This window comes from Oryctolagus cuniculus, chromosome 5, assembly GCF_964237555.1.
Source record: "Oryctolagus cuniculus chromosome 5, mOryCun1.1, whole genome shotgun sequence".
NCBI classification, from domain to species: Eukaryota; Metazoa; Chordata; class Mammalia; order Lagomorpha; family Leporidae; genus Oryctolagus; species Oryctolagus cuniculus.
Genome location: NC_091436.1, coordinates 117,962,189 through 117,987,352, shown reverse-complemented (window position 1 = coordinate 117,987,352; position 25,164 = coordinate 117,962,189). Strand labels below are relative to the sequence as shown.

General features: G+C 41.5%; 1 protein-coding gene across 6 annotated transcripts in view; it reads right to left on the bottom strand.

Annotated features, from left to right (window-relative positions):
* The window catches only part of PKHD1 (PKHD1 ciliary IPT domain containing fibrocystin/polyductin), a 579,994-nt gene that overhangs the window by 482,666 nt on the left and 72,164 nt on the right, over positions 1 to 25,164 (bottom strand). For all 6 annotated transcript variants that reach the window (XM_070074011.1, XM_051855614.2, XM_051855618.2 and 3 more), the window contains 12 exons: positions 19,795 to 19,873; positions 18,406 to 18,480; positions 16,532 to 16,596; positions 16,006 to 16,045; positions 15,017 to 15,087; positions 10,622 to 10,723; positions 9,761 to 9,856; positions 7,366 to 7,507; positions 4,525 to 4,639; positions 2,997 to 3,275; positions 1,586 to 1,675; positions 1,400 to 1,490 (listed from right to left, as the gene is read on the bottom strand). In XM_070074011.1, coding sequence (XP_069930112.1) covers positions 1,400 to 1,490; positions 1,586 to 1,675; positions 2,997 to 3,275; positions 4,525 to 4,639; positions 7,366 to 7,507; positions 9,761 to 9,856; positions 10,622 to 10,723; positions 15,017 to 15,087; positions 16,006 to 16,045; positions 16,532 to 16,596; positions 18,406 to 18,480; positions 19,795 to 19,873 — 1,245 coding nt within the window. The remainder of the gene's footprint in view (positions 1 to 1,399; positions 1,491 to 1,585; positions 1,676 to 2,996; positions 3,276 to 4,524; positions 4,640 to 7,365; positions 7,508 to 9,760; positions 9,857 to 10,621; positions 10,724 to 15,016; positions 15,088 to 16,005; positions 16,046 to 16,531; positions 16,597 to 18,405; positions 18,481 to 19,794; positions 19,874 to 25,164) is intronic.

Here is a 25,164-nt window from a genome sequence, read left to right as displayed (position 1 = left end):
GAGTTCCTGATTCTGGCTTCCTGCTAATGCAAATTCTGCATTGTAATGGTAATGGCTCAAATTATCTAGTTCCTGCCACCTACCTGGGAGACCTGAATTGAGTTCCCACTCCAGGTTTCAGCTTCAGCCCAGTGCACACCATGGAGTGCTCTTGTGCTCAATTGATTGTTCTCTCTCCTATCACTATCTCTGTTCCTGTAAAATAAATCTCTTTAAAGAGAACAGACAGAGCTCTCAACATGTGTGCAGGACTTGAGTAGTGATTTCATTGTATTACTGGTACCTCAGCCCTTGAGGAGTTGGGCAGGGCCTGAGTGGCCAGCACCCCCAGCCTGAAAGCTCCAGCTATTAAAAAAATCCTTTCTGTCTGCCCCAAAACATGGAAAATCCTTTACCATTTTCTCTGTGTACCAAGACATGAAAAATTATTGAGAAGCAAAGAGATATAAACAAAGTCAAAAGGAATTTAGTTCACCTTAGCACTCTTTAAAATTTTGTATTTTCATTTATTTGAAAGGGAGAGGAAATAGACAGATATACAGATATCTTCCACCCACTGGCTCATTTCCCAAATTTCCCAACACAACTATGACTGAATTAGACCAAAAACAGGAGCTTGGAACTCTATCTAGGTCTCCCAAATAGGTGTACATAAGCAGGAAGCTGGAATTTGAAATAGAGCTGAGACTGGAACCCAAGCAGTCTAATAAGGCATGCAGGCATCCCAAGCAGTGAGTTAAACGCTCTACCAAATGCCTATCCCCAAGCAGTGACTTAAATGCTCTACCAAATGCCTATCCCCAAGCTCCACTACCCCAGCAAGACCCACACTGGTTCCCAAAGTGGCAAATGAGTGCACCTCTTTCATAAAGGACAGCAGAGCTATTGAAGCAAAGAAGGTATGGTCATGGTCATGTTCTTAGAATTGTGTCCATGAAACAGATAAAGCCTGTTCCCTTTACAATAATAAGAATTTGAAATAACTGTCAGTTAAACATTTTTAAAACATTATCACATCTTAATAAATATTATTATAAATAACTTCTTTAGATGCATTTTGGGATAAATGAATTTGTACAGTGTTCTCTGTTCCCTGCCTGTTTTCTATGCCCTGTCCCCGTGAATAGCATTGGATGTACCTGGGGAGTGCTCTGCCCTATCTAACAAGGTGGCGCATTAGGAAGACTGTTTTATTTTCTACTGTCATCCACACCAAGCCATCTCCCTCCGAACTCATGGTTACTTCCTTGGCCACTCAGTGTCCAAATCCAGTTTTCATTTTTTATTTAACTCTGCTAGCACCTTGGATAAGATATGGAGATTATTCCCATCTTATAGGAAAAAAGTATGAAAACACAATGAGGGAAAAGATCAGAGTTTGTCAAAAGAGAGGTAGTACCTTGTTCAAATCCAAGTCGGAGCAAGATGTTAGCTGAATGGGGTTCCAGTTTGCATTTTACTGCAAGTAGCTCTTCAAGGGTTGATTGAATCTATTAAAAAGAAAAAACATACAAGGATCGCCTATTGTGACCATAGAGAGCACCTCTAGTTCTCCCACACTTGATTATTTGAAGAAAGTTCCCACCTGATGTGCTGTGGCATTTGCAGGGATTGGTTGACTGGAGACATTGTCCCAAGTAAGGAAAAATGTTCCTCTGCCTGACACGTTCAACATCTAAAAAGGCAAGAGAAACAGGACTAAATGATACATGCTAACAAGCCAGTGAGCCAGTCTTGGAAGCCAGGGCATATATCTCAGTTTGCTATTTTCCATTATATTTTTTTTTTAAAATTTGAGAGACAGAGCTCTATTATCTCCTGGTTTACTCCCCAAATGCCTGCAACAGCTGGGGCTGGGCCCAGACAAAGCTAGGAGCCAGGAAATCAGTCCATGTCTCCTACATGTATGACAGGAACCCAATTACATGTGCCATCACCTTTCCCCAAGGTCTGCATTTTTCAGGAAGCTGGAACCCAGAATCAAACCCATGGCTAAGTTTCTGCTCCCTGTAATGTCAGTGTTCAAAACACATTGTCATCTAGAAATCTTGATGGACACAGTATTATCACCTAATGAAATCTTTTCCAAAAATAACATACATGTCCATCTCCCTACCTATCCATGCCCCTTTTTGTAGAGTATGAGACTTACAGGTTCATCCCTTCCCACCAGATGCTTTCCCTATGGTGTGGCCTGCTAGTCATAAGCCATAACTGTGGTATGCCACACCATCTTGGAGACTCAGTCTCCACTTTGCTTCCAACATGCTCCCCATTGTGCAGAATACACTCTGGCTACAGAGTGAAATCTACATACTCTTTAACCCCTTAAGTAGCTTATTATTTTATACTTTGTCTTATGGTTATCTGCATACATGTTGTTATTAAAATGTAAACTTGAGAATGTAGGGTCCATACTGATTCATTGTTGTGCACCAAAATGTGAACAAAAATTGCATTAATGTGTTCAAGAAAAACATGGGCACAACAAGGAGACCCGCAGAATGACCTTTGGAAAGTAGACTTACAAGCCACCACATACACAGAAAGAGAGTCTGGGCTGTATGTGTGTGTCTGCAATTGTATGACTTTTATATTGTTGTAAAACAAACAACCCCCAAATTCAGTGGGTGGTTTAAAATGACAAAAAAAAACACTTATTACCATCCCTAAAAAATTATGTGTTTGTTCATGTATGTGCACATATGTGTGTGTGCATGTGTTTGAAGGACCTTTACTCTGGGGACTATGTTTCTAAATGAAAAATTACTTAGAAGTTAAATAGCCAAAACTAAGTCAATTAGTAAAATAATCTCAATAAATAGGCTGTTTTTTAAAAAACATCTTTACTACCATGTTGGATAGATACCCTATTTCATTGGTGGCAGAGTTACAATTATTACTTAGGTACCCTGGCTCCCGGACAGTGGTCCTTCAGCGAGGTAAGACTTTTATTTCTAGAGTTTAGTGTTCATGAACTGGGAAGAGACACAGACCTGTATTTCTGGAAGTCTCTGGGCTCGGGCTCGGATCTGGTGCTTCTCCCGGAGGTAAGTGTTGACCACATCAGGATGCAGCCAGGTGTTATGAATTTGGACACCAATCTTCATCCCCTTGCTAGGGGAGATCCCCACATGCTCTGCTTCCAGGTAGTACTGGACTCCACTCAACAGCTCCAACTTGGGAGTCTTCTGTTGCCAAGCTCCTTCATCCCCATTCTGCTCCCAAGAGTCAAACCAATCAGCAGTGCCAGCCCTGATAGAGGCCACTTTCACCTGTGCCCAAGTAAGCACATCAGGATGAATGCTATGAAGCTCCAGGCGCTCCTTCTGAAGCATCGTCTACAAACCACTAACAGGAGATGTTTTAAGTGTTCTACCGTATTCAGCAAGTTAGCCCACTCACCTTGGTCCTCTGATTAGTTATGCCTCCTCTCTGCCTCACTCTTTCTCTCCCTCTCTCATTTGGATAGTATTCAAATGATATTCAATGTCCCATTGTTAAGAGCAGGACCAGCCAATATAAATCCCTAGGTTTACATGACACTGTGGAGAATTAGGTCTTTGAAGGGCCTGCAATGACTTGGCCATATCAAAATCCATGATGTTTCTTTAACCCTCTAGCAAACCAGCTTTGTTGCTGTGGATTCGTTCCTGAGAGGAGGAGCGTGGTGGGGGCAAGAGGCGGAGTCACCACACAGACCCCAGGAGTCGGGTGAAAGCAGGCTGAGGCGAGCATCCTGCAGACTCACTTATTTCAGTTGGTACAGCAGCTTAAAGAGCCAAGGTAGCCAATCCGGCCAAGGGGTAGTCTATGCCCTAACCAATCACAGCCTGTTACCAGGCAGGCTCCGTTGCCATGTGGTTTCCAAAGCCATCCAATCACAGCCTGTTGCCAGGCAGGCTCCGTTGCCAGGTGGGTTTCAAAGCCATTCCGGAGTTACTGATGCTCGCTTGCCAGCAGCCATCTTAGCATGGCCTTCTCATTCCACCACAAGCTTCATAGAAGCATGTTAATAATTTGGAAAAAAAAAAAAAAAAAAACACCTCCTGATCAACTGTGCAGGTGAATTTTGGTGCTTGTCAAGGCATCTTTTCTTATCCTTCAAAGTTGATGGGGAAATTCCTGCAGAAGATTGGCTGTATCTTTACCAGCACAAGTTTTAGAATCAGACAAATCCGGATTTTAATTCTGAATATACTCTTATTATCCAAATGGTCCTGGTTGACCAACCAGTCTTACTAAACCTTAATTTCCTCATCTGTGAAACGGAAATAAATATGTGTCTAACAGAGCTACAGTGAAGATGAGAGATGAAGCATGGAAAAGATGTAGCATGATGCCTGGCTCACAGTAAATGCTCAAGAAACAGTAACATGACATTTGGCCAAATTCTTTTTCAGTAATTGATCAGTCACCTAATGAAGAACAATCTGTAGACCATTAGAGTTTCAAGCTTTGGTTCTTTCCTTTTTTCAGAGGCACTAGTAATAAAGAAAAGGATAATGAGGTAAAGGTAAATACCTGAGTCCTTGGTTCCTCTGACCAGCTGAAATGCAAGGAAGCTTGGCTGTCTGCCTGGATCCAAAATGTGTAATTATTTGTCTCTGGGGCCACAAAGAACCCACTGAGCCGTGCTCTGCAAAGCAGAAAAGCACAAAGTCAAACAAAAGCAACCACAGCTTAAATCACTGAACTAATGAATGATTGCCTTTATACTTTTTTTCCTCTATGATTTGAGCTTTATTTTTTCCCCTGCGTAACTGTCCAGAGTTGGCTAAAAGGAGCTATAGTGCTTGCATAGTCTCAATGTCCCAATCTACCTCTTCACACTAGGTACATGTCTCCTTGCAGCTGCATCATCCTTGGGAATGTTGTGGGAACTGCTATGGAGGCTCAGCTGAGAAAACACCTATCCCAGCCAGCACAGGTCTAGGATCACAGTAGGAACTCAATCTACAGCAAATATTTGTATTATTAGAAATAAAAAGAGGTCACCAATTAGAATTTGCTCTGAACTTACCAGGGACCTCAACACATGCACAGCATTTCTCCAATTGAAAGAAAAAAAAAAAGTAGAGAGGAGTCAACTCAGGGTATAAACCATTTTAAATTGAAAGCCATAAAATGAAACACTTAAGAAGACTGCAGGCAGTTTTATAAAATATTTTGAAAATAAGACCATTTTTTTTTCTTTTTGTTTAATTTTTTGACAGGCAGAGTGGACAGTGAGAGAGAGAGAGAGACAGAGAGAAAGGACTTCCTTTTTGCCGTTGGTTCACCCTCCAATGGCCGCCGCGGCCGGCGCGCAGCGGCCGGTGCATCACGCTGATCCGATGGCAGGAGCCAGGTACTTATCCTGGTCTCCCATGGGGTGCAGGGCCCAGGCACCTGGGCCATCCTCCACTGCACTCCCTGGCCACAGCAGAGAGCTGGCCTGGAAGAGGGGCAACCGGGACAGAATCCGGCACCCCGACCAGGACTAGAACCCGGTGTGCCAGCGCCGCAAGGAGGAGGATTAGCCCAGTGGGGGAAAATAAGACCATTTTTAAATGTTTAAACTCTAGTGGATTAATGTAGAGATGTAGTTAAAAACTGATTAAACTATATAAACAAATATATTCTCTACTTTTTTAAAAAAAAAACCTACAGATCACTAATATAAATTCTGTTTAGAAATTTAAATTTGAAAATAATTTCAAAAACAACTGTAAGGGGGTCTTCAAAATTTGCATGGATTTCAAAAATTGTTGCACCAAAGCAGTCTTCATTCCATTTTCTACAAACTTGAATCATTTCGTAGTTTAAAGACCTATCAAATAATATTAAATTTACCAAATAACATGCCATATTTTATATAAAAGCTTTAGATTTGAAAGAAATAAATTAGAAGAAATGGAAATTGAGGTTGGTTGCTCCTCAAATGTCAGTTGAAAGGGGCATCTCTTCAAGTCCCACCATACTAGTCAAAATGTTCTTTGCCTTTTGAGGCAAGCACAATGAATACCGCATTTCTTTGGATGTTGTGAATGATCCTCAAAAGCTGTGATATACTTATAGGTATATTATTAGGTGCTACAATGGATCACAAATTATCACCACTTTAAAACCATAGATTGCCCATTAAATATCTAGTTAGAATGGCTTCAGAAAATGCTCTTTATTCACAGATTATCTTCCTAATTGATTTCTTCAAGGCTTGACATTCCCTAAACAAGAGAGGCTTTCATTCCATAATGGAGTCAAGATCAAGAATGTTAAAATCCCTGGCAAAAGTCATAGCCTGGCTGAAATTCACATTTAAGAATCAGCACTCAGAAGGATTTCTCAGGGAGAAAGGATGGGTCACAGGGTCAATGATTGATCCCTCTAAATAGACACTGAGAACTCATGAAGGAAACTTCATCTAAGCAATTTTTGAGCATTTTATCACTTTAGAATATTGGAAATGCTAGCTACATCTTTGAAGGGATAATAAACAGGAAAGTGATAAACATGAAGGTCATAATCCTAATGTAATCACTCCTATAGAAAGCAATGTCTTACAGAGCTCGTAAGGGCCTCCCTTGGGATACACTGGCCATTGGATTGATCCTCAGCACTGAGTGGTTGCTCCAATAGGATTATTGCTGCCACGCCTTTGCTCCCTAATATGCCCAAAGGGCATTTCCCAAAAAGCAAATTCTTGCATTTTCTTGGCATGAGGCAGGTGTTAGTTTGATCTCTCAACTACACACTTGCAGTCAGTTTTATCCTGCCATCAATCAAGTCTCCTGGTCTACGGAGTTCATTGTTCCAAGTGATAATCCTCCCCACCCCCACCAGTAGATTACAAACTGAGCTGTAAGAAATATAAATTCTAAATTAAAATTTAACCATATACCTACAAAGGGTCTATTGGTCACTAACATGGGCAACCCTTGAGAACCGTCAAGTTCTGTGGTTATTGAATTGGCTGGTATTGTAAATTCTCTCCTGACAATATTACAATATTACTGTCTTTTTTTTTTTTTTTTTTTTTTGACAGGCAGAGTGGATAGTGAGAGAGACAGAGAGAAAGGTCTTCCTTTGCCGTTGGTTCACCCTCCAATGGCCGCCACGGCTGGCGCACTGCAGCCGGCACACCGCGCTGATCCGAAGCCAGGAGCCAGGTGCTTTTCCTGGTCTCCCATGGGGTGCAGGGCCCAAGCACTTGGGCCATCCTCCACTGCCTTCCCGGGCCACAGCAGAGAGCTGGCCTGGAAGAGGGGCAACCGGGAAAGAATCCGGCGCCCCAATATTACTGTCTTACTCATCTCTATTCTAGCCTCACCAAGGCTAATAAAGATGCTTTTTATACAAACTTCCAATTTTCCTACAACATACCTGAAAGGCTGTCCTTCCTTTGACCAAAATCTAATTGGAGAACTGGCATTAGGGACAATCTGCCACCTATACCCAGGTGTGGTTTCAGTCAATTCCAAGCCTTCAGCAGCATCTGCAACTTCAAAAAGAAGTCCTCGATTTCCTGGAAGAGATCCACGGCTTGTGAATACTAGAGGCAGTACTCCCCAGACTCAAGCATTATTTTATTTCAAATTACAGCAAGAAAGATAATCCAGGTACTGTTTGTAAAGGAAAATAGACCAAAACCCAGATAGTCACGTGAGAAGCTTTGAAGATAGTAAAAATACACTGGAAAACAGAAGAGACTTGTTAAGGAACAGTAAGGGCAGATATTCTCAGAGGACCAGAGAGAGTGGGAATCCCTTTTTAATTTAAGCACCTACAGCAGAGGACCAGGTCTTAGAGAAAATGTGGAAGAGCAAACAAATGCTGTGGTTGAATACAAGAAGAACAATGTGATTGTGTGCTTGTGACACAACTTGTCTTTGTGTTTCTGAAAGCCATAAGTGCACTTCAGTACCATTGAAGGTCCAGTTCAGCCTGGAAATTCTATTCCCCAAAACCCTTTTTCCCAGAAAATTGGCCATCTTTAAATTTTTTAAGAGTTACGGTCTTAATTTGTGGACTTGCACACAGAGCCAAGTATGCGGCATGCTGCTATTAAGTGGCATTTTAAATGATGCTGTACTTTAAAATTTGTGTTTTATATTAAGCAAACTCTGTGGCCAAAGGCACAGGTGCAGTCAATATTGGATACTGACTTAGGTTGAGGGTTAAAAACTCCAGACTCATAGCTATGGGTTCTGATTCCAGCTCTGCCACTTGCTACAAGGAAATGTGTAGCTCTGGGGAAGTTACTTAATGCACCTGTGTCTTCAATTTCTCATACATCAAATGGGGCTAAGAATAGAAACTGCGACAAATGGAAACAGGATATATACAAAAGACTGAAATATAGTAAACACTCAATAAAGGCTAGTTATAAGTATGGTTCTTTTAAACTATCACTGTTAACTCCTATAATGGAGAAAGATAACACACAAGCAGAAAATTGAGAGCATATGTTAAGAATATTATCTTAAATCAGGGTTTATCAATCTCAGCACTTCTGACATTTTAAGCTGAATAACTCCATCCTTTGTATTACATCGCAGTATATTTAACAGTCCCCTTGGCCTTTACCCTGGAAGCTACTGTTAATACCACCCCAGGCATAACAGCCAAAAATATTTCCAGACATTGTCAAGAGCTCCAGGAGGCAAAATCACCCAGTGGAGAACCACTACTTTACATAGTAATGTGCCCAGATTTCCACGGAAGAAATGTCAAAAAACTCCACTTAAAGGAAATTTCTAAATAATTCCCAAACAGCTACATTAAGGAAATTATCCTACCACTACCCAAATAGCTAGAGTAGGAATTGCTCAGAGAGAGCAGACTGTTTCCTGATATGTGAAATACACATTCTCCCAATTACTTGTTTTCATAGTTTTGCTTCCTTGGGTGGGAGCTTTCAAAACTGCAGATGGGGAGCCTGAGAATTCTCAAACCACAGCTTTGCATGCATTTTCACACCTGACTGGCCTTTCTTTAGAATGATTTTGTCCCCTACTGGGCAACTTTATGTATAGGTACTGAGCCCCTGGAGTTCTGCTCACTGCCTGTAGTTTAACCATTAAATCAGCCCCTGTGTGCAGGGGGGTAACCTGTAGTTCCAGGCAGGATAACATGCCAACCACCCTTCATCCCTAACTGCACGTATACCTCCCATTCTCATACTTACCAGGAAAATGTTGTGCATTCCACTTGCATCTGTGGAAACTGCCACCTGGTCTCCTCCCTTCTGCCTACTTTAGGCATAAACTGGTGGTAACGTCACAATCCACCACTACTTTTCTAAGCAGCAGACATATGCCCACTGGCAAGTAAAAACATTTAAAGGCATACCAATGTGCTTCACACTGCAGCATAATCTCATGGCATTGTGATCAGCATGGAAGAACACACTACTGATTCTTTCTTAGTGGATAATGGGCATGCAACTGACCCGTGGTAAGCAGGGAGCAGTTTGTGTGTGTCCACCAGCAACTTTAACAGTGTCTTGATGGCAGTTAGGCTTTCAGGATCATGGTCTCCCCCGAATCCCTGGCCATACGTCTGACCAGAGATAAAGGTATGGTACTGGAAGGCATCAGAGCAAAGCAAGTGCCTCCCTGTTATGAAAACCTTGACAATGGTGTTATGGACAGGGCTCACTGAACTAACCAGACACACAGAGGTGACAAACCTCAAATGCTTTTATTTCTACTCCCCAAACACTCATGGTTAAAAGTCTAACTGGAGTTTCACTAAACAGTTCTGATGGCCTCCTTACCTGCCTGAGGAGGAGTGAGTCTTGCACCTTTTCCTGGAGGCCTGGTGGTACACTCAATCTTCCTGGAAGACACGTGTCGAACATCACATGGAATGCCTAAGGAGAATTCAAAAGTTTCACAGATACAAATAGAGAGAGACATGTAGATGTCATAGCAGGGCCAGACTAAGGTAGACAGGCCTGTGTTCTAAGGCAAAGAGCTGGATGTGCGTAGAATATCAAAAGCTGTTATCCCAACTGAAGGAGACTAAGAAAGGAAGAGTGCAGGTAGTGGAGCAGAGGTCAGGTTACAGAAATCAGAAAGAAACCAAGCAGTGCAGTGGCATCCGCTGGGGTGCGCTAACCCACTGGGCTCGGCTGGGAAGGAAAGTGTGACAGGGCAGTGTGAGCCCACTGTCTTACACCAACTACAGGAGCATCCCACCTGGCAGAACAGAAGGTTCTAGACAGGTACCACAAAAGGGTTTGCCAAGGTGGGAGGGACATTCCAGAAGAAACTGCACAGCAAATGCCCACCCACTTCTTCTAAGGGGGGGAAGGGTTGAGAGAGTGGACTTTCATGAAGGCAGTTGTACTTCTGCCTTTTCTTCACTCCCTTAATGGAAATAGCAGAGAGAATTCCCCATGTACAGTGAGCATGGCCACAGGACATTCTGTTGCTGTTCTACATTTGTAGAGCAGCAGGAATGAAATCCCGTCTGATCGCAACTGAACACAGGTGAAACACCTCAGAGCAGGGTGGCATAATTAGTCAGAAGAGATGAGTCCTGCCTCCTTCCACATTCCCCAGGCCAGAAGAAATACATACATACAATCTCCTACAGCTTTTCAAACTGAACTATTAGCCATTTCAACAGTTACCTGCAATAGTAACCTGAGCAGAATTGTCAAAGAAGTCACCCGTAATTGTGACATCTGTTCTTCCCCCAATGCTCCCAGTTTCTGGAAACACCGAGAGTATTTCTGCAAGAGTTCAAAACAAAATAAGCTCCCATATAAAGACCAGAATATGACCCAGATAATAATAGAAGCAATTGTAATTCATTTCTTACCTTAAGTTTCTAAGTCCAGCAACAGTTGGATTTTTTTTCCCAGAAATAGCCACTTTATACTATATGATATATATATATATAATTATATATCAATTGAAAGGAAGGGGAAATGCAGTCACTAGTAGTATCAACAAAAGCCTCTACACACTGTGGTGCCTCTTGGAAAATTTAACCCTTGACCTCAGAGACTCTATTTATAGCTTAGGGAACAGTGGTTACATATGGATACATCAACTTTGGATTGGGAATGCCTCAAGTTACCTTTTTGAATCTGCAGTTTGCTCTAAGCAGGAAGCCCACAGGAAGGCTCATGAGGCAGCCCTGCCCCATGAGAAAGAGCATTGTGTGCCCAGGGGAGACAGAGATGGTGGCTGCCGGGATAGACGCCCCTACAGGGTAAACACCTTACACAGGGTAAACATCTTGAGTAGAATCTGGTGGGAAAGGCAAATGTAAGCTGACTGCAGCTGTGACTCGAGTCCTTGAGTCAATCGCCTTGTTATTGTAGAGCACTGGCGCTCAGCTGCTTTGACCGCGACTACCAATGACGCTTGCTTTTATTGTTTGCTATTTAATGCTGTGCACTCTGACAAGGTGGTGCAGATTACTGACTGATTGCCATCAGTCACTTCTATAAGTGACTCTTCCATGTCTCTTCCAATTGGGCTTCCAAATGTTTTCTTTGGAATAGGCACTCTTGTGAGCCCTCTTGGTCCTCGGGCCCCCACAGTGTGATAAATGCCCTTCCACGCTTACCCTGCTATATCTGTTTTTACATACATGCACTTGTCACCTTTCATGTTGCTTCTAATGATTTGAAACCCCCCAACATAATATACGACAGATCCCCAAGAATTTAATTCTGTCTCGTCCTTTCCTGTCCTATGATCAAACATTGACAGTTCTGTGTTTTATTCCCTCCAAGGGGAAGAAAACTTGTGCTCCCTGATAAACTGAAGGTATGCATCATGAATGGTTGCTACTTCAAACTGTGCATTCTATAAAGATGTTTCCTAATGCTTTTGCCCATGAGACAAAGCAGAGGCAACGCAGGGGCAAAGATTGATCCTCCACACTCAATATCAAAATTCAACACTGATAATAACCACCTTCTTTTAACCCACTCCTTTATAATTCTTCATTGTTTTTTTTTTCACATTGACATTGAAATTTTGTATAGGCATCATGTAGAGATTAATACAATCTTCTGTTATGCATTCAAAACTTCACAGACCACAGACAAAATGATTTATAAAGTTCTTAAGCTTTCAACATAGTTATGGATATTTTATAATTCTTTTTGACTTTCACAGAGCACCTAGTATATGGCAGCAGGGATATAAAGATGCATACAAAGTAGTTCCTGTCCTCAAGGAGATCAGTATGGCAAAAGGTAGGAACACTAATTATAAAACTTGTGTTGGTGAAGTTAGGGTATAAGAAAGAACAGAGAAGTTGGGGCTGGCACTGTGGCGTAGCAGGCAAAGCCATCTCCTGAAGTGCTGGCATCCCATATGGGCACTGGTTTGAGTCCTGGCTGCTCCACTTCCAATCCAACTCTCCGCTATGGCCTGGGAAAGCAATAGAATTTGGCCCAAGTGCTTGGGCCCTTGCACCCATATGGGAGACCTAGAAGAAGTTCCTGGCTCCTGGCTTTGGATTGGCTCAGCTCTGGCTGTTACAGCCATTTGAGGAGTGAAACAGCAGATGGAAGACCACTCTGTCTCTCCATGTCTCTGTCTACCACTCTTCCTCTCAAATAAATAATCTTTAAAAAAAGGAAGAAGAATGAAAAAGTTTAGTAATAGGGTTGGGGGGAATAGAGAAGTAGAAGGAAATTTCTGGAGACAGCATCTGTGCTTCCTCTTAAAGGATGAATTAGAACTGGCCAAGTGAGGGGAAGTGGGGAAATTTAAAGCAAGTGATGGGGCCGGTGCTGTGGTGCAGCAGGTTAAGGCCCCAGTTCAAGTCCTGGCTTCTCCTCTTTCAATCCAGCTCTCTATTGAAGCCTGGGAAAGCAGTGGAGGATGGCCCATGTACTTGGGCCCCTGCACCTGCATGGGAGACCTGGAAGAAGCTCCTGGCTCCTGGTTTTGGATCAGCTCATCTCTAGCTGTTGCAGTCATTTGGGGAGTGAACCAACTGATGGAAGACTTCTCTCTCTCTGGCTCTACCTCTGTCTATAACTCTTTCAAATAAATAAAATAAACCTTCCTCTCTTGGAACCCCCTCCTGACTGCTGTGGCAGGAGGTTTCTGACTTCAATAAATCTTGCTTTAAAGTAAATAAGTAAATAAACAAACTATATATCCTGAGTGTGGGGAATTGCATGTGCATATGACAGTTGCTGGAATATGCAAGAGAGAGAGAGAGATGCAGCTAGAGAGGAAAAGAAGAGATCAGAAGCTTAGGCCTCTTTGCAAGGGATGGGAAGCCACTGGAGGCTGCAATGCTGCAATGCAGGTTTGTGCTTGATGCGGAAAATGGTGGCAGGTGCACAGAACCTGTACCAGCAGGGAACAAATAACAGGTGGGGAGCCTTGTAGAAACCATGTAATATGCAAGAGATGAAGGGCTGCAGAATTAGGTAGTGGTGGGACATATAAAGTGAATACATTGTATCAGAAATATATAAGAGGTAAAACTGGCAGAAACTGGTAATAAATAAATGTATAAATGAGCAGGAGGGAAAATATTGAATGAACCCCAACATTCTTGTTCTTGTGCTTCTTTAGACAACTTTTCAGGTTAGAAGGGCAAACATAACTTTGTCCATTTTATAGATATTTAATTGATGCTCAGAAAGGCTAAATGGCTTAACCAAGCACAGCTAGTGATTGAATGCCAAACCCTGAATTCAGTTCAGGGTCCTTTTGATTAGCCACCTCTCCTTTTCCCACAGCCTCCTCTGCTATGTAAAATCTCTGACCTGGGAATCCTCTTCTCAAGATGACATTGGCCCTGAAAATATAAAATATGAGGGTCTTTCAAAAAGTTCATGCAGGGGCCGGCATTTTGGTGTAGTGGGTAAAGCTGCCACCTGCAGTGCCAGCATCCCATATGGGCGCAGATTCGAGTCCCAGCTGCTCCACTTCTGATCCAACTCTCTGCTATGTCCTGGGAGGGCAGTGGAGGATGGCCCAAGTCCTTGGGCCCCTGCACCCGCGTGGGAGACCCAGAAGAAGCTTCTGGCTCCTGGCTTCAGATGGGCACAGCTCTGGCCATTGCAGCCAACTAGGGAGTGAACCAGCACATGGAAGACCTCTCTCTCTCTCTATCTCTCTTTCTCTCTCTCTCCCTCTCTCTCTGTAACTCTGTCTTTTAAATAAATAAAAATAAATCTTTAAAGAAATAAAGTAGGTATAGATTAAAAAAAAATACATCCAGACTTATCAATTACTTCTATTTCTATGAACTTTTTTAAAAAGATTTATTTGTTTTATTTGAAAGTCAGAGTTAAACAGAGAGAGAAGGAGAGGGAGAGGGAGAGGGAGAGGGAGAGAGAGAGAGAGGTCTTCCATCCACTGGTTCACTCCCCAATTGGCCACAATGGCCGGAGCTGGGCTGATCCAAAGCCAGGAGCCAGGAGCCTCTTCTGGGTCTCCCACATGGGTGCAGGGGTCCAAGCACTTGAGCCATCTTCCACTGCACTCCCAGGCCATAAGCAGAGAGCTGGATCAAAAGAGGAGCAGCCAGGACATGAACAAGCACCCATATGGGATGTTGGTGCCACAGGCAGAGGGTTTAGCTTACTCCACCACAGCCCCAGCCCCAGCATTTACTTTTTAGTATGACGGTTTACTCATCATCATATGGCAATGTAATAACTTAGCATCCATATAAGTAAGTCATAAATGATTGAAAAAATGCTCAGATATGGGGTGTTTGAACAACTGGAAAGATTTGCTTTCAGATTTTTAAGTGTCACCACTTTTCTGTTATTTTTCAGAACACATGAGAAGGCATAATTCCCATTTCTTTCATTATCTTTATCTGCTTACTTTCTATAGATATCTATGATCAAACCTCTTTTAATACGGTGACTAAAGCTGACAATGAAACAGGCAACTTACTCTCAACAAAAGCCAAAAGACCATCCATGACTATAGAAACAGTTTCAGGTGTTAATGGTCAAACAGAAATAGCAGAAGGAAAGCAAGGGGTGAGGCATGATGGGGGAGTACAGAATAAAGGAAAATAGTACCTGAGTGTGTCTGATACAGGAAGAGGTCCTGCTTAGCACTGATCAGCCATGCATTCTTGTGTACCATTGACCTTCAAAAAATAAAAAGTTGTGTTTTGAATGAAAACATATCTGAAATAGCATTTTTTAAATTGGTCTCCTGAAAGGAAGATAGTGAACTAATAGTGAACTAACTGCTAGCATCATTTAGAGTAGTTTGACACAGCTTATAAATAGATTTTACAGTTATAGACTATAGTTTCTAATAGTGTTAGTGATCTTTAGAATAGTTTGATCCTTTTGATGACTAGAGGAACAACACAAATGGGTTCAAGTTTATTTTCTTATCTATAAAATTATTGTATAAGAATAATACCCACATAACAAGCATTAAATGGAATGATGAACTTAAAATGGCCTGATATGGAGCTGGCCTATGACAGATTCTCAAGATATTTTCTTTTAGAGGGGTGAGATGATCTCTATATTCTGAGTTATGTAGCTATAGTTAATGTGTTAGTATCATCACAATAAAATTAGTATCAGAGAGGCAATGAACTTGCAAGGAAAATGCCAGGCAAATTATACAGTAGAACACATGAGGTGAGACACAGAGGAATTTTGAATTATAGATGATCTCTCCAAGGGTTGACAAGATGTGGACCCATTCCATCTTGAAGAAGGCATTTCCTAGAATGAGGACAAGGCATTTTATCAAACTATATGCCACATGAGACTTACGACAGTTTAAGCTCAGTACTTTCCAGTTGCTAAAGAAGTAATTCCAAAAATTCTGTATCGTCACCACTCTGAAACACTTACCTTGCCTACAGATGACTGCATGGGACACCATTATATTCACCCAGTAAAAGAAATCAAGAAGGCACATGCAGTTTCATTATTTGTATATGCTTGAAATTTCCCAGGATAAAAGGTTGAAGAAAGTAAGCAAAATGAGAAGGGTGGATAGTATAAGATGATGACAGATTTCCCTACTCTCAGATACTTACTTTCCTTTGTTAAATACTGAGAAACTAACATTTTGGGAACCTGCAACACAAAGAAACAGACATTAATACAGAAATCTTCCTGAATCCCTAGGTCGGGCTAGTGCTACCATAAACCCAAAGACACTAATGTCATCAAGTTACTATCCAAACCTATAATTTCTTTAAGATTGCCCAAAATAAACACCTGACAGCCTTAGTGCCATCAGCAATAAAGACTTAATCACAAGGATAAATGTACTGTTGCATAACAAGTAAGAGCCACGCTTGGAGTTAGACCAAGCATAATTTAAATCCTAATACTCTAGTTATTAGTTTCAGTTTTCTCACCTATAAAGTAAAAATAATTCATTTACTGTTGAAGATTAAATTAGTTTTTATATAGCCTGCCTTGTACAGTGTTTTGCAGGAAGTTCTCAAGCGATAGTTATTATTATTATCCTCATGAGAATCAGTTTCTGATTTTTTTTTGGGGGGGGGGGAATACAGAGAAATGGATAAGACTATAAAAGTATGTTACTTCTCTAACCAATGTAGTCCCCTTCTACACGACACTGTAGAGTCCCAAGACCATGGTCTTCCTGAATAGGATAGCTATGGAAAAGCAAACAAAAGTTACAATCACCAGACAACTCATTATAGAAGTTGTGACTTCTTTAACCAGAAATGTAAAACACAACACAAGAGGAAAATTAGTGGGAAAAATATTGATAGGTACTGAGATATAATGAACTCACTGGGGCAAATGCTTTGTGTAATACGAATTAGTGTTATCATCAGTTTATAAGCTATCTGTCAGATATACACAAGTGTAAGAGATAAAATTTAGCTTACTCCTAATCTCCATTTGATCCTGTCTTTCCAAAATCTGTTATTTGACAACTACAGGAAACCCTTTATCCAAAAAGATCTACTATCAAGTATAAAGCCAAAAAAAAAAAAAAAAAAGACAAAATTGACCCGATAAATTGAAGATATCATGAAGAAACTGTCTCATAGAAATTGACTCTACTAAATACCAGTACTGGGGCTGGTGCTGTGGCATAGTAGCCTAAGCCTCTGCCTACAGTACCTGCATCCCATACAGACAGCAGTTGGTATCGCAATTGTTCCTCTTCTGATCCAGCTCTCTGCTGTGGCCTGGGAAAGCAGTAGAAGATGGCCCAAGTGCTTGGACCCCTGCACCCATGTGGGAGACCCAGAAGAAGCTCCTGGCTTTGGATGGGCCAAGCTCTGGACATTATGGCCATTTGGGGAATGAACTAGCAGATTAAAGACCTTTCTCTCTTTCTCTCCCTTTTTCTGTCTGTAAATCTACCTCTCCAATAAATAAATGAAATCTTTATAAAAATACTAGTACCAAAAGCTAAGTCAAAGAGTATAATTCTTACAATAATAACCTCAAAAATTAATCCACCTAATACAGATTGAAGTAAAACAAAACACATCAGTTGTCTGAACTGGGTAGACGTTCATTTTAAAAATAATCGTAGTTATTCTAGTGAACATAGTAGAGTTGCTAAGAGCATGAATTCTAGAGGTTTGTTAATTAGACAGAATTTAAATTCCAGGTCTGCCACTTACTTTCTGTGAAACTTGAAGAAGTTCCTTAACTGTGGGGAGCAACCGGACTAGACTGAGTTACTGGAATTAAGACTTATTCTATGCATCTGCTCTCCCACAATATGGCGCTGGGAGAGAAGTAAACAGCTTCCGCACAGCTGCCTCCAGTTCAGCTAATAAACTGTAGGACTTGCTCCTGATTGGAGGAGAGCAGCGTACTCGGCGTGTGGGCAGCCGAGTTGGGATTGGCGGAGGAGGACTATAAAGGAGGAGAGAGACGGCATGCACTGGGAACATCTATGGGGAACATCTAAGGGAACCCGTGCAGCCCCCGAGAGAGCCGGCCGGCGGTGTGCCGCTCCCCTGCGGAAGTGGGGAATGTGGCCAGGGGGAACTGCCCTTCCACGGAGGTGGAAGGGATAGTAGCCAACCCGGGAAGAACCAGCAGCAAACCCGGGGAGGGCCGAGCAGATGAAAGAACAGCGCAGGGTCCTGTGTTGCTCCTCCATGAAGAGGGGGAGCGACACTTAACCTCTCAGTGCCTCAGTTTCCTCATCTATAAAGTAAGACTAATAGCCAAATATACTCAAGATTATTGGATGACCTAAATGGAGGGCATTAGAGCAACTCCTAATAAATACTAGATTTTTTTCTCAGATATTTTTAAGAATCCACTTCAATTTGCATTTTGAATCAATTCATGTGTCTTTTGCAGGGGTCTAAAGATAAGGGCAATCAACAGTTGTAATTCATATTTTAAAACAGATTTATATGTATGTGTTCTATTCATGAGGAAGCACTGAATAGTACATATGTTGGCAAGAAAAAGAAGACACTCACCAGCTTCCTGTCTGCCGGTTTACAAGAGAGCAAGGAGTGACCCATCTGTCTCTTTGAGATTCCAAGACCAGTGGGCTGGATTGAAAAATGCAAACAAAAGATAGGAAACAATAGGGCAGTTCTCTAGTAAATATTCCTGTCGAAAGTTAGAACAAACGTGGTTGGAACATCCACCTCTGGATTTACCAGGCAGTGTTGTAGACGTATGAGGACTATTATGCCCAAAGGTTATGTCCATCAAATTCTCAGCCAGACGGTAGAGGTGAACTCGTGGTCCACACTTCACACTGCAGAGGGAGCATTTCCCCTTTCTCAAGAAAATCTTCATCATATCCATGCTAATTACATTGGTTCTTTGTGACACTTTTGTGGATTTTACACCTTTATTGCCCCTTTCTAAGGCTGAATCTCAGACCAAGATTGAGATGGAACCAAGTAGTGGATATGGCACATTGTCAAGGTTTTACTTTGGGTCTCTATCCCTAGCAGAAAGGGTAATTTCCTTATAAGACAAGTTAACAATTACTTAATGCCAGGAATTTAGATCCAGAGAGGAGTCAAATCGCATTTTTCTTTAAATATGGCAGAATCAGGGAGTCAGGGCAAAAGAGAGGAGAATACCTTCAACCTGTCCAGAGGTGAATGAAATTAGACACAGTGTATAGCACTAGCTGAGTGCTTAGTGAGATTATGTTCCTTCTACCTTAGAAAGCCCCACTACAATTATTTCATTTGTTGAAATGAAATATTAAAATGCCCCCACAAAATCCACAACTTCAGTACCCAATCTAGTTTTCTTCTCCCTAGCATGGGTGAGGTAATAGTGACATCTTCTTAAGATGTCTCTTGTAAAAGTCATGTTGACCTCCTAGTTATTCCCAGAAAACATTAGAAGTCCAATAGCTTATGGTACCTCTGTCCTCATTTTTCTCTGATCCCACTAGCAGAATTTCCAAATGTACAAAAATAACAACCAAACAAGTAAATTCTAATGGGCTTTGAGGTTTATACATCATTTTTAAAGAATTTACTTTGGGCACAATTGGTACAATATGGTACTTATAAGAATTTACTTTGGACTGATAAACAAGGTCGGGGGAAGAATAAAAAAATCAAAGAAGAAAATTCAGATGCAATTAGGTGCAATTCACACTGAGCTCAGAGTGACTAGTTGTCAGTAAATGAATGAACCAACCTGATCAACAAGTTGCAATTATATTACCAAAGTTTGCTGAAGTCCAGCTTATGAAAGACCATGAACTGCAATGAGGAAAACAGCAATTCTGGGTCAACTGCTTGCGATTTATTGCTATCAGGAAAGCTGTTTTCATGAAGCTACCACCATACCCAAGTGCATAACTAGTTAAACACAAAAACAAACATGCTTACCTATCAATGTACTCGGTATCAAAATCAAATGTTTCCAGTTTTCCAGTGAAAATCCAGCCATGTACATGTATTAGGTTTCCTGTATTAAGAAGATTCTTTAAAAATTTAATGTACTAAGCTCAAACTCTAAATGTACAACATAAACTATATTTCTTTTTGTATATGTACGCCCAACATGGCAAAGTTGGTCATGACCCAGAAAATTAACAATTGTTATAAACCACAGCAGTATGGTCAATGATAAAACCCAGTGATCAAGTTTATGCACTAGAAAGGCTAAAAATAACCAATTATATTGTCTGTGCATAAAGCATAGAAGGAATAATCAATCTTCTTCATAGTCCCTTAAAGAGTGAGGATTTCAGGAAAGAAGGGCCAGTTTCCACACATTGTCATGTTCCATTCTCTTTGCTGCATGTAGACCATCCACTCAATGTTGGATTTAAGAACAGTGTGCCTTAGGGTGTTCCACATTTCATGAGACTTTCTTTTGAACACTTATTAAAATGAATATGTGACATGAACTTATTCATCTCATACAATCTAAGGGGTCTTCAGGGATCCTTAATTTTTTCTACACCTCAAAGTGTAAAAGATATATGTCACAGATGACCCAAATGGATATGAACTTTGGAATAGTATAAAACAGCATCAGAGTTATGGCTAAAGGATGAACCATTGGGAGAAATTCCAAGATGGTGGAATAGAGGGGGAGCTGACTACTCTAGTCTAGGGGAAGATAGTTTTTAAAAAAAATGTGGAGAGAGTGCAATCTCAGGGAAGAGATAGGAATAAAACTGCAGTGGAACTTCCAGGGAAGTTACAGGGACACCGTGGATCTACATGGAGGGTGTGGATGTGCAGCATGAAAACAGACATGACACAGGACCCCAGCAGCCAAGAGCCTCAGACCAGCTTTGGAGAGTGATGTGAGACCAGACTGCAGCACTTCAAGCCCCTAATGGTATAGCTGCAGGGAAAGCCTGGCATGAGTCCAGCCTGGAGCCCTGTGAGGGACAGTATACTGCCAACTAGAGGAACAAAGGGGCAGGTTTCTCTCTCCCCAACCCACTGACAACAGCACCCTGCAGCTAGCTGAGAGAGTGCAGATGATATTTTGGACATATGTAACAGCTGTACCAGCTTGTGTCCACGTACCCAGACAAGAGGAGACATCTGAGTCTGGATAGAAGGACTAACAGGAAACTGGGCTCCCACATAGGAATGTGAGGTGTCCCCAGCCTCCCAGCACATCACAGGTGGCTGGCTCTGGATGGGACGGACTGGCAGAGTAGAGTGGATCCTCAGTGTCCCATGATTGTGGGAGCCTTCTGTACTGGGACTATATAAACACTGTGGCTGTGTGGGAGGGTGAAGGGTGTGGCTGGGTCTCTGGGCAGCTCCACACTTTTGGGGCTTCCCTACTTGTCTGGGGTGGGTATACAGTTGCAGGATTCATGCTCACACTGAGGACTGCATATATCCTTTGTGTTGTCCTTGTGGCAGTATAGATGAATGTTGCATCTCCTAGGATTAGAGCCTGGACATTGGTCACCTTAGAGGAGAGGGGGTGAGGGTGAGTTATGCCAACAGAGCTGATCAAATCCTCCCCTCTGTAAAAAAAATGATGATAGATTTACAATGTAGTATGTGGGTATCACCTTGGATACTCACTTCACCCTCAAGCACTGAACAGAGCTCCCTTGCCACACTCAGCACATGCTTCTGGGTATTCACTAAAAGACCAGACACTTCACTAAGCCACAAAGACATATTATAAAGATAAAAGCCGAGCCAAGATGGCAGAATAGGGAGGGAGCTTACTGATAGTCCAGGAGAAGACAGATTAATAGAAGTGAAGATAGTGTAATCTCGGGGAAGAATTAGGGAAAAAATGGTAGAGGAAACTCTTTCATAATTAGAGGGACACGGTAGATCTACGTGGAGGGCATGGGTGTCCATGGCTCAGGACCCCAGCTGCCAAGAGTCTCCACACCAGTGCTGGAAAAAGAGGTGAGACAAAACCGCAGTAGCCCAAGACACTGATGGAAAAGTGGCAGGAAGAGCCTAGAGGGAACAAGGCTTGAAGCTCCATGTGGGAAAATGCGCCACTTAACTAGAGGAGAGAAAAAATAAAAAGGACAGTATGGACACAATTCTCTCTCTCCTATCACCTTAAAAAAGTTTACGAGCTGATAGAGTTGGCACCATTTTGGACATATGTAACAGCTGTGCCAGCCTGGCAACCAGCCAAACAGAAAAACCTGACTCTGGTGGGGAGTAATAACAGGAGACTAAGACCTGGTGAATGTGTGGAGTTTCTGAACCACGACTGTGAAAAAAAAAAAAAAAATGAGGGTATGTGGGAGAACTCACAGTGTGGGTGAGACTTGAGTAGTCTTGGTGGGAGACGCCATAAGCTCAGGTAGCCCTGGCTACCCGGTGAGAGACATAGCAGGGGAATCAGCTTACACTGAGGACTGCACAGATCCTTTGTGTGGTCCTTGGGACAGAGCACATGAATATTATACCCACTGGGGTTAGCCTTCAGGCACTGATCACCATTGAGGAAAAGAGCTCAGCTGAGCAGAATCACTTCACTTCTTATTTAAGAGAGAGAGAGAGAGAGAGAGAGAGAGATTTACCATGCCAAACCTGGGTGTGTCACCTTAGGCACACCCTTAACCTTGAAGAACTGAACAGAGCTCTCTGGCTACACCCACCACAAGCCTCTAGAGAGTCACTGAAAGCAGACAGTCCAATTACAAATGCCTAACAACAAATGCAACAACCAAAGAAACAAGAACAAGGAAGACAACATGATGCTCCCAAAACAACATGGCACATCAATATAAGATTATGAAGACGGCAAGATAGAAGAAATGGAACTCAAAAAATTTATGGTAAGATTGTTCAGAAGTAACCAAAAACAAATGGATAAACTACTGAAATCAATGCAGGACATGACAAAAAATCTCTGTCATGAAAATGAACTCTTAAGGAGGAATCAAAATTATATAAGGAATTTAATAGAACGTGAAATTGAGATATTGAAGAGAAATCAAAATGAAATGAAGAATTCAATAGAACAAATAAAAAACACAGTTGAAAGCCTTAAAAATAGAATCAGTGAGGCAGAAGAGAGAATATCAGACTTAGGAGACAGAGCACAGGAAAGTATACAGTCAAACCAAAGACAAGAAGAGGAAATTAGAAATCTGAAAAATATTGTTGAGAATCTACAGGATACTATTAAAAAATCCAACATTGGGATTCTAGGAGTTCCTGAAGGCACGGAGAAAGAGAAAGGATTAGGAGGCCTTTTTAGTGAGATAATAGCAGAAAACTTCCCAGACGATATGATTCTTTATTTAGGGGATCCAAAGAAGTCTACTAAGAGACTATTGGAACTCATAGAAGAGTTTGGTAAAGTAGCAGGGTATAAAATCAATGCACAGAAATCAACAGCCTTTGTATACACAGGCAATACCATGGCTGAGAAAGAACTTCTAAGATCAATCCCATTCACAATAGCCACAAAAACAATCAAATACCTTGCAATAAACTTAACCAAGGACGTTAAAGATCTCTACGATGAAAATTACAAAACCTTAAAGAAAGAAATAGAAGAAGATACCAAAAAATGGAAAAATCTCCATGCTCATGGATTGGAAGAATCAATATCGTCAAAATATCCATTCTCTCAAAAACAATTTATAGCTAGAATGCAATACCAATCAAAACACCAAAGACCTTCTTCTCAGATCTGGAAAAAATGATGCTGAAATTCATATGGAGGCACAGGAGACCTTGAATAGCTAAAGCAATCTTGTCCAACAAAAACAAAGCCGGAGGCATCACAGTACCAGATTTCAGGACATACTACAGGCAGTTATAATCAAAATAGCATGGAACTGGTACAGAAACAGATGGATAGACCAATGGAACAGAATAGAAACACCAGAAATCAATTCAAACATCTACAGCCAATTTATATTCGAATAAGGATCTAAAACCAATTCCTAGAGCAAGGACAGTCTATTCAACAAATGGTGCTAGGAAAACTGGATTTCCACATGCAGAATCATGAAGCAAGACACCTACCTTATACCTTACACAAAACTCCACTCAACATGGATTAAAGATCTAAATCTATGACCCAATACCATCAAATTATTAGAGAACATTGGAGAAACCCTGCAAGATACAGGCACAGGCAAAGAATTCTTGGAAAAGACTCTGGAGGCACAGGCAGTCAAAGACAAAATTAACATTTGGGATTGCATCAAATTGAGAAGTTTCTGCACTGCAAAAGAAACAGTCAGGAAAGGGAAGTGGCAACCAACAGAAATGGGAAAAAATATTTGCAAACTATGAAACAGATAATGGATTAATAACCAGAATCTACAAAGAAATCAAGAAACTCCACAACATCAAAACAAGCAACCCACTTAAGAGATGGGCCAAGGACCTCAATAGACATTTTTCAAAAGAGGAAATCCAAATGGCCAACAGACACATGAAAAAATGTTCAGGATCACTAGCAATCAGGGAAATGCAAATCAAAACCACAATGAGGTTTCACCTCACCCTGGTTAGAATGGCTTACATATAGAAATCAACTAACAACAGATGCTGGCAAGGATGTGGGGGAAAAGGGACACTAACCCACTGTTGGTGGGAATGCAAACTGGTTAAGCCACTATGGAAGTCAGTCTGGAGATCCCTCAGAAACCTGAAGATAACCCTACCATACAACCCAGTCATCTCACTCCTTGGAATTTACCCAAAGGAAATTAAATTGGCAAACAAACATGCTGTCTGTACCTTAATGTTTATTGCAGCTCAATTCACAATAGCTAAGACCTGGAACCAACCCAAATGCCCATCAACATTAGACTGGATAAAGAAATTATGGGACATGTACTCTACAGAATACTATACAGCAGTCAAAAACAATGAAATCCAGTCATTTGCAACAAGATGGAGGAATCTGGAAAACATTATGCTGAGTGAATTAAGCCAGTCCCAAAGGGACAAATATCATATGTTCTCCCTGATCTGTGACAACTAGCTGAGCACCTAGAAGGAAACATGTAGAAGTGAAATGGACACTATGAGAAACAGTGACTTGATCAGCCCTTGTCCTGATTGTCAAAGAACAACTTACTATTTTATTCCTTTTAGTATTTTTTTGTTCTACTTAATACTATTGGTTGAACTCTTTAATTAACACACAATTATTCTTAGGTGTTCAAATTTAACTGGGAAGTGAACTCTGTTAAATGTAAGAGTGGGAATAAGAGAGGGAGGAGATGTACAGTTTGGAACATGCTCAATCGGACTTACCCCTAATGGTAGAGCTAGAAA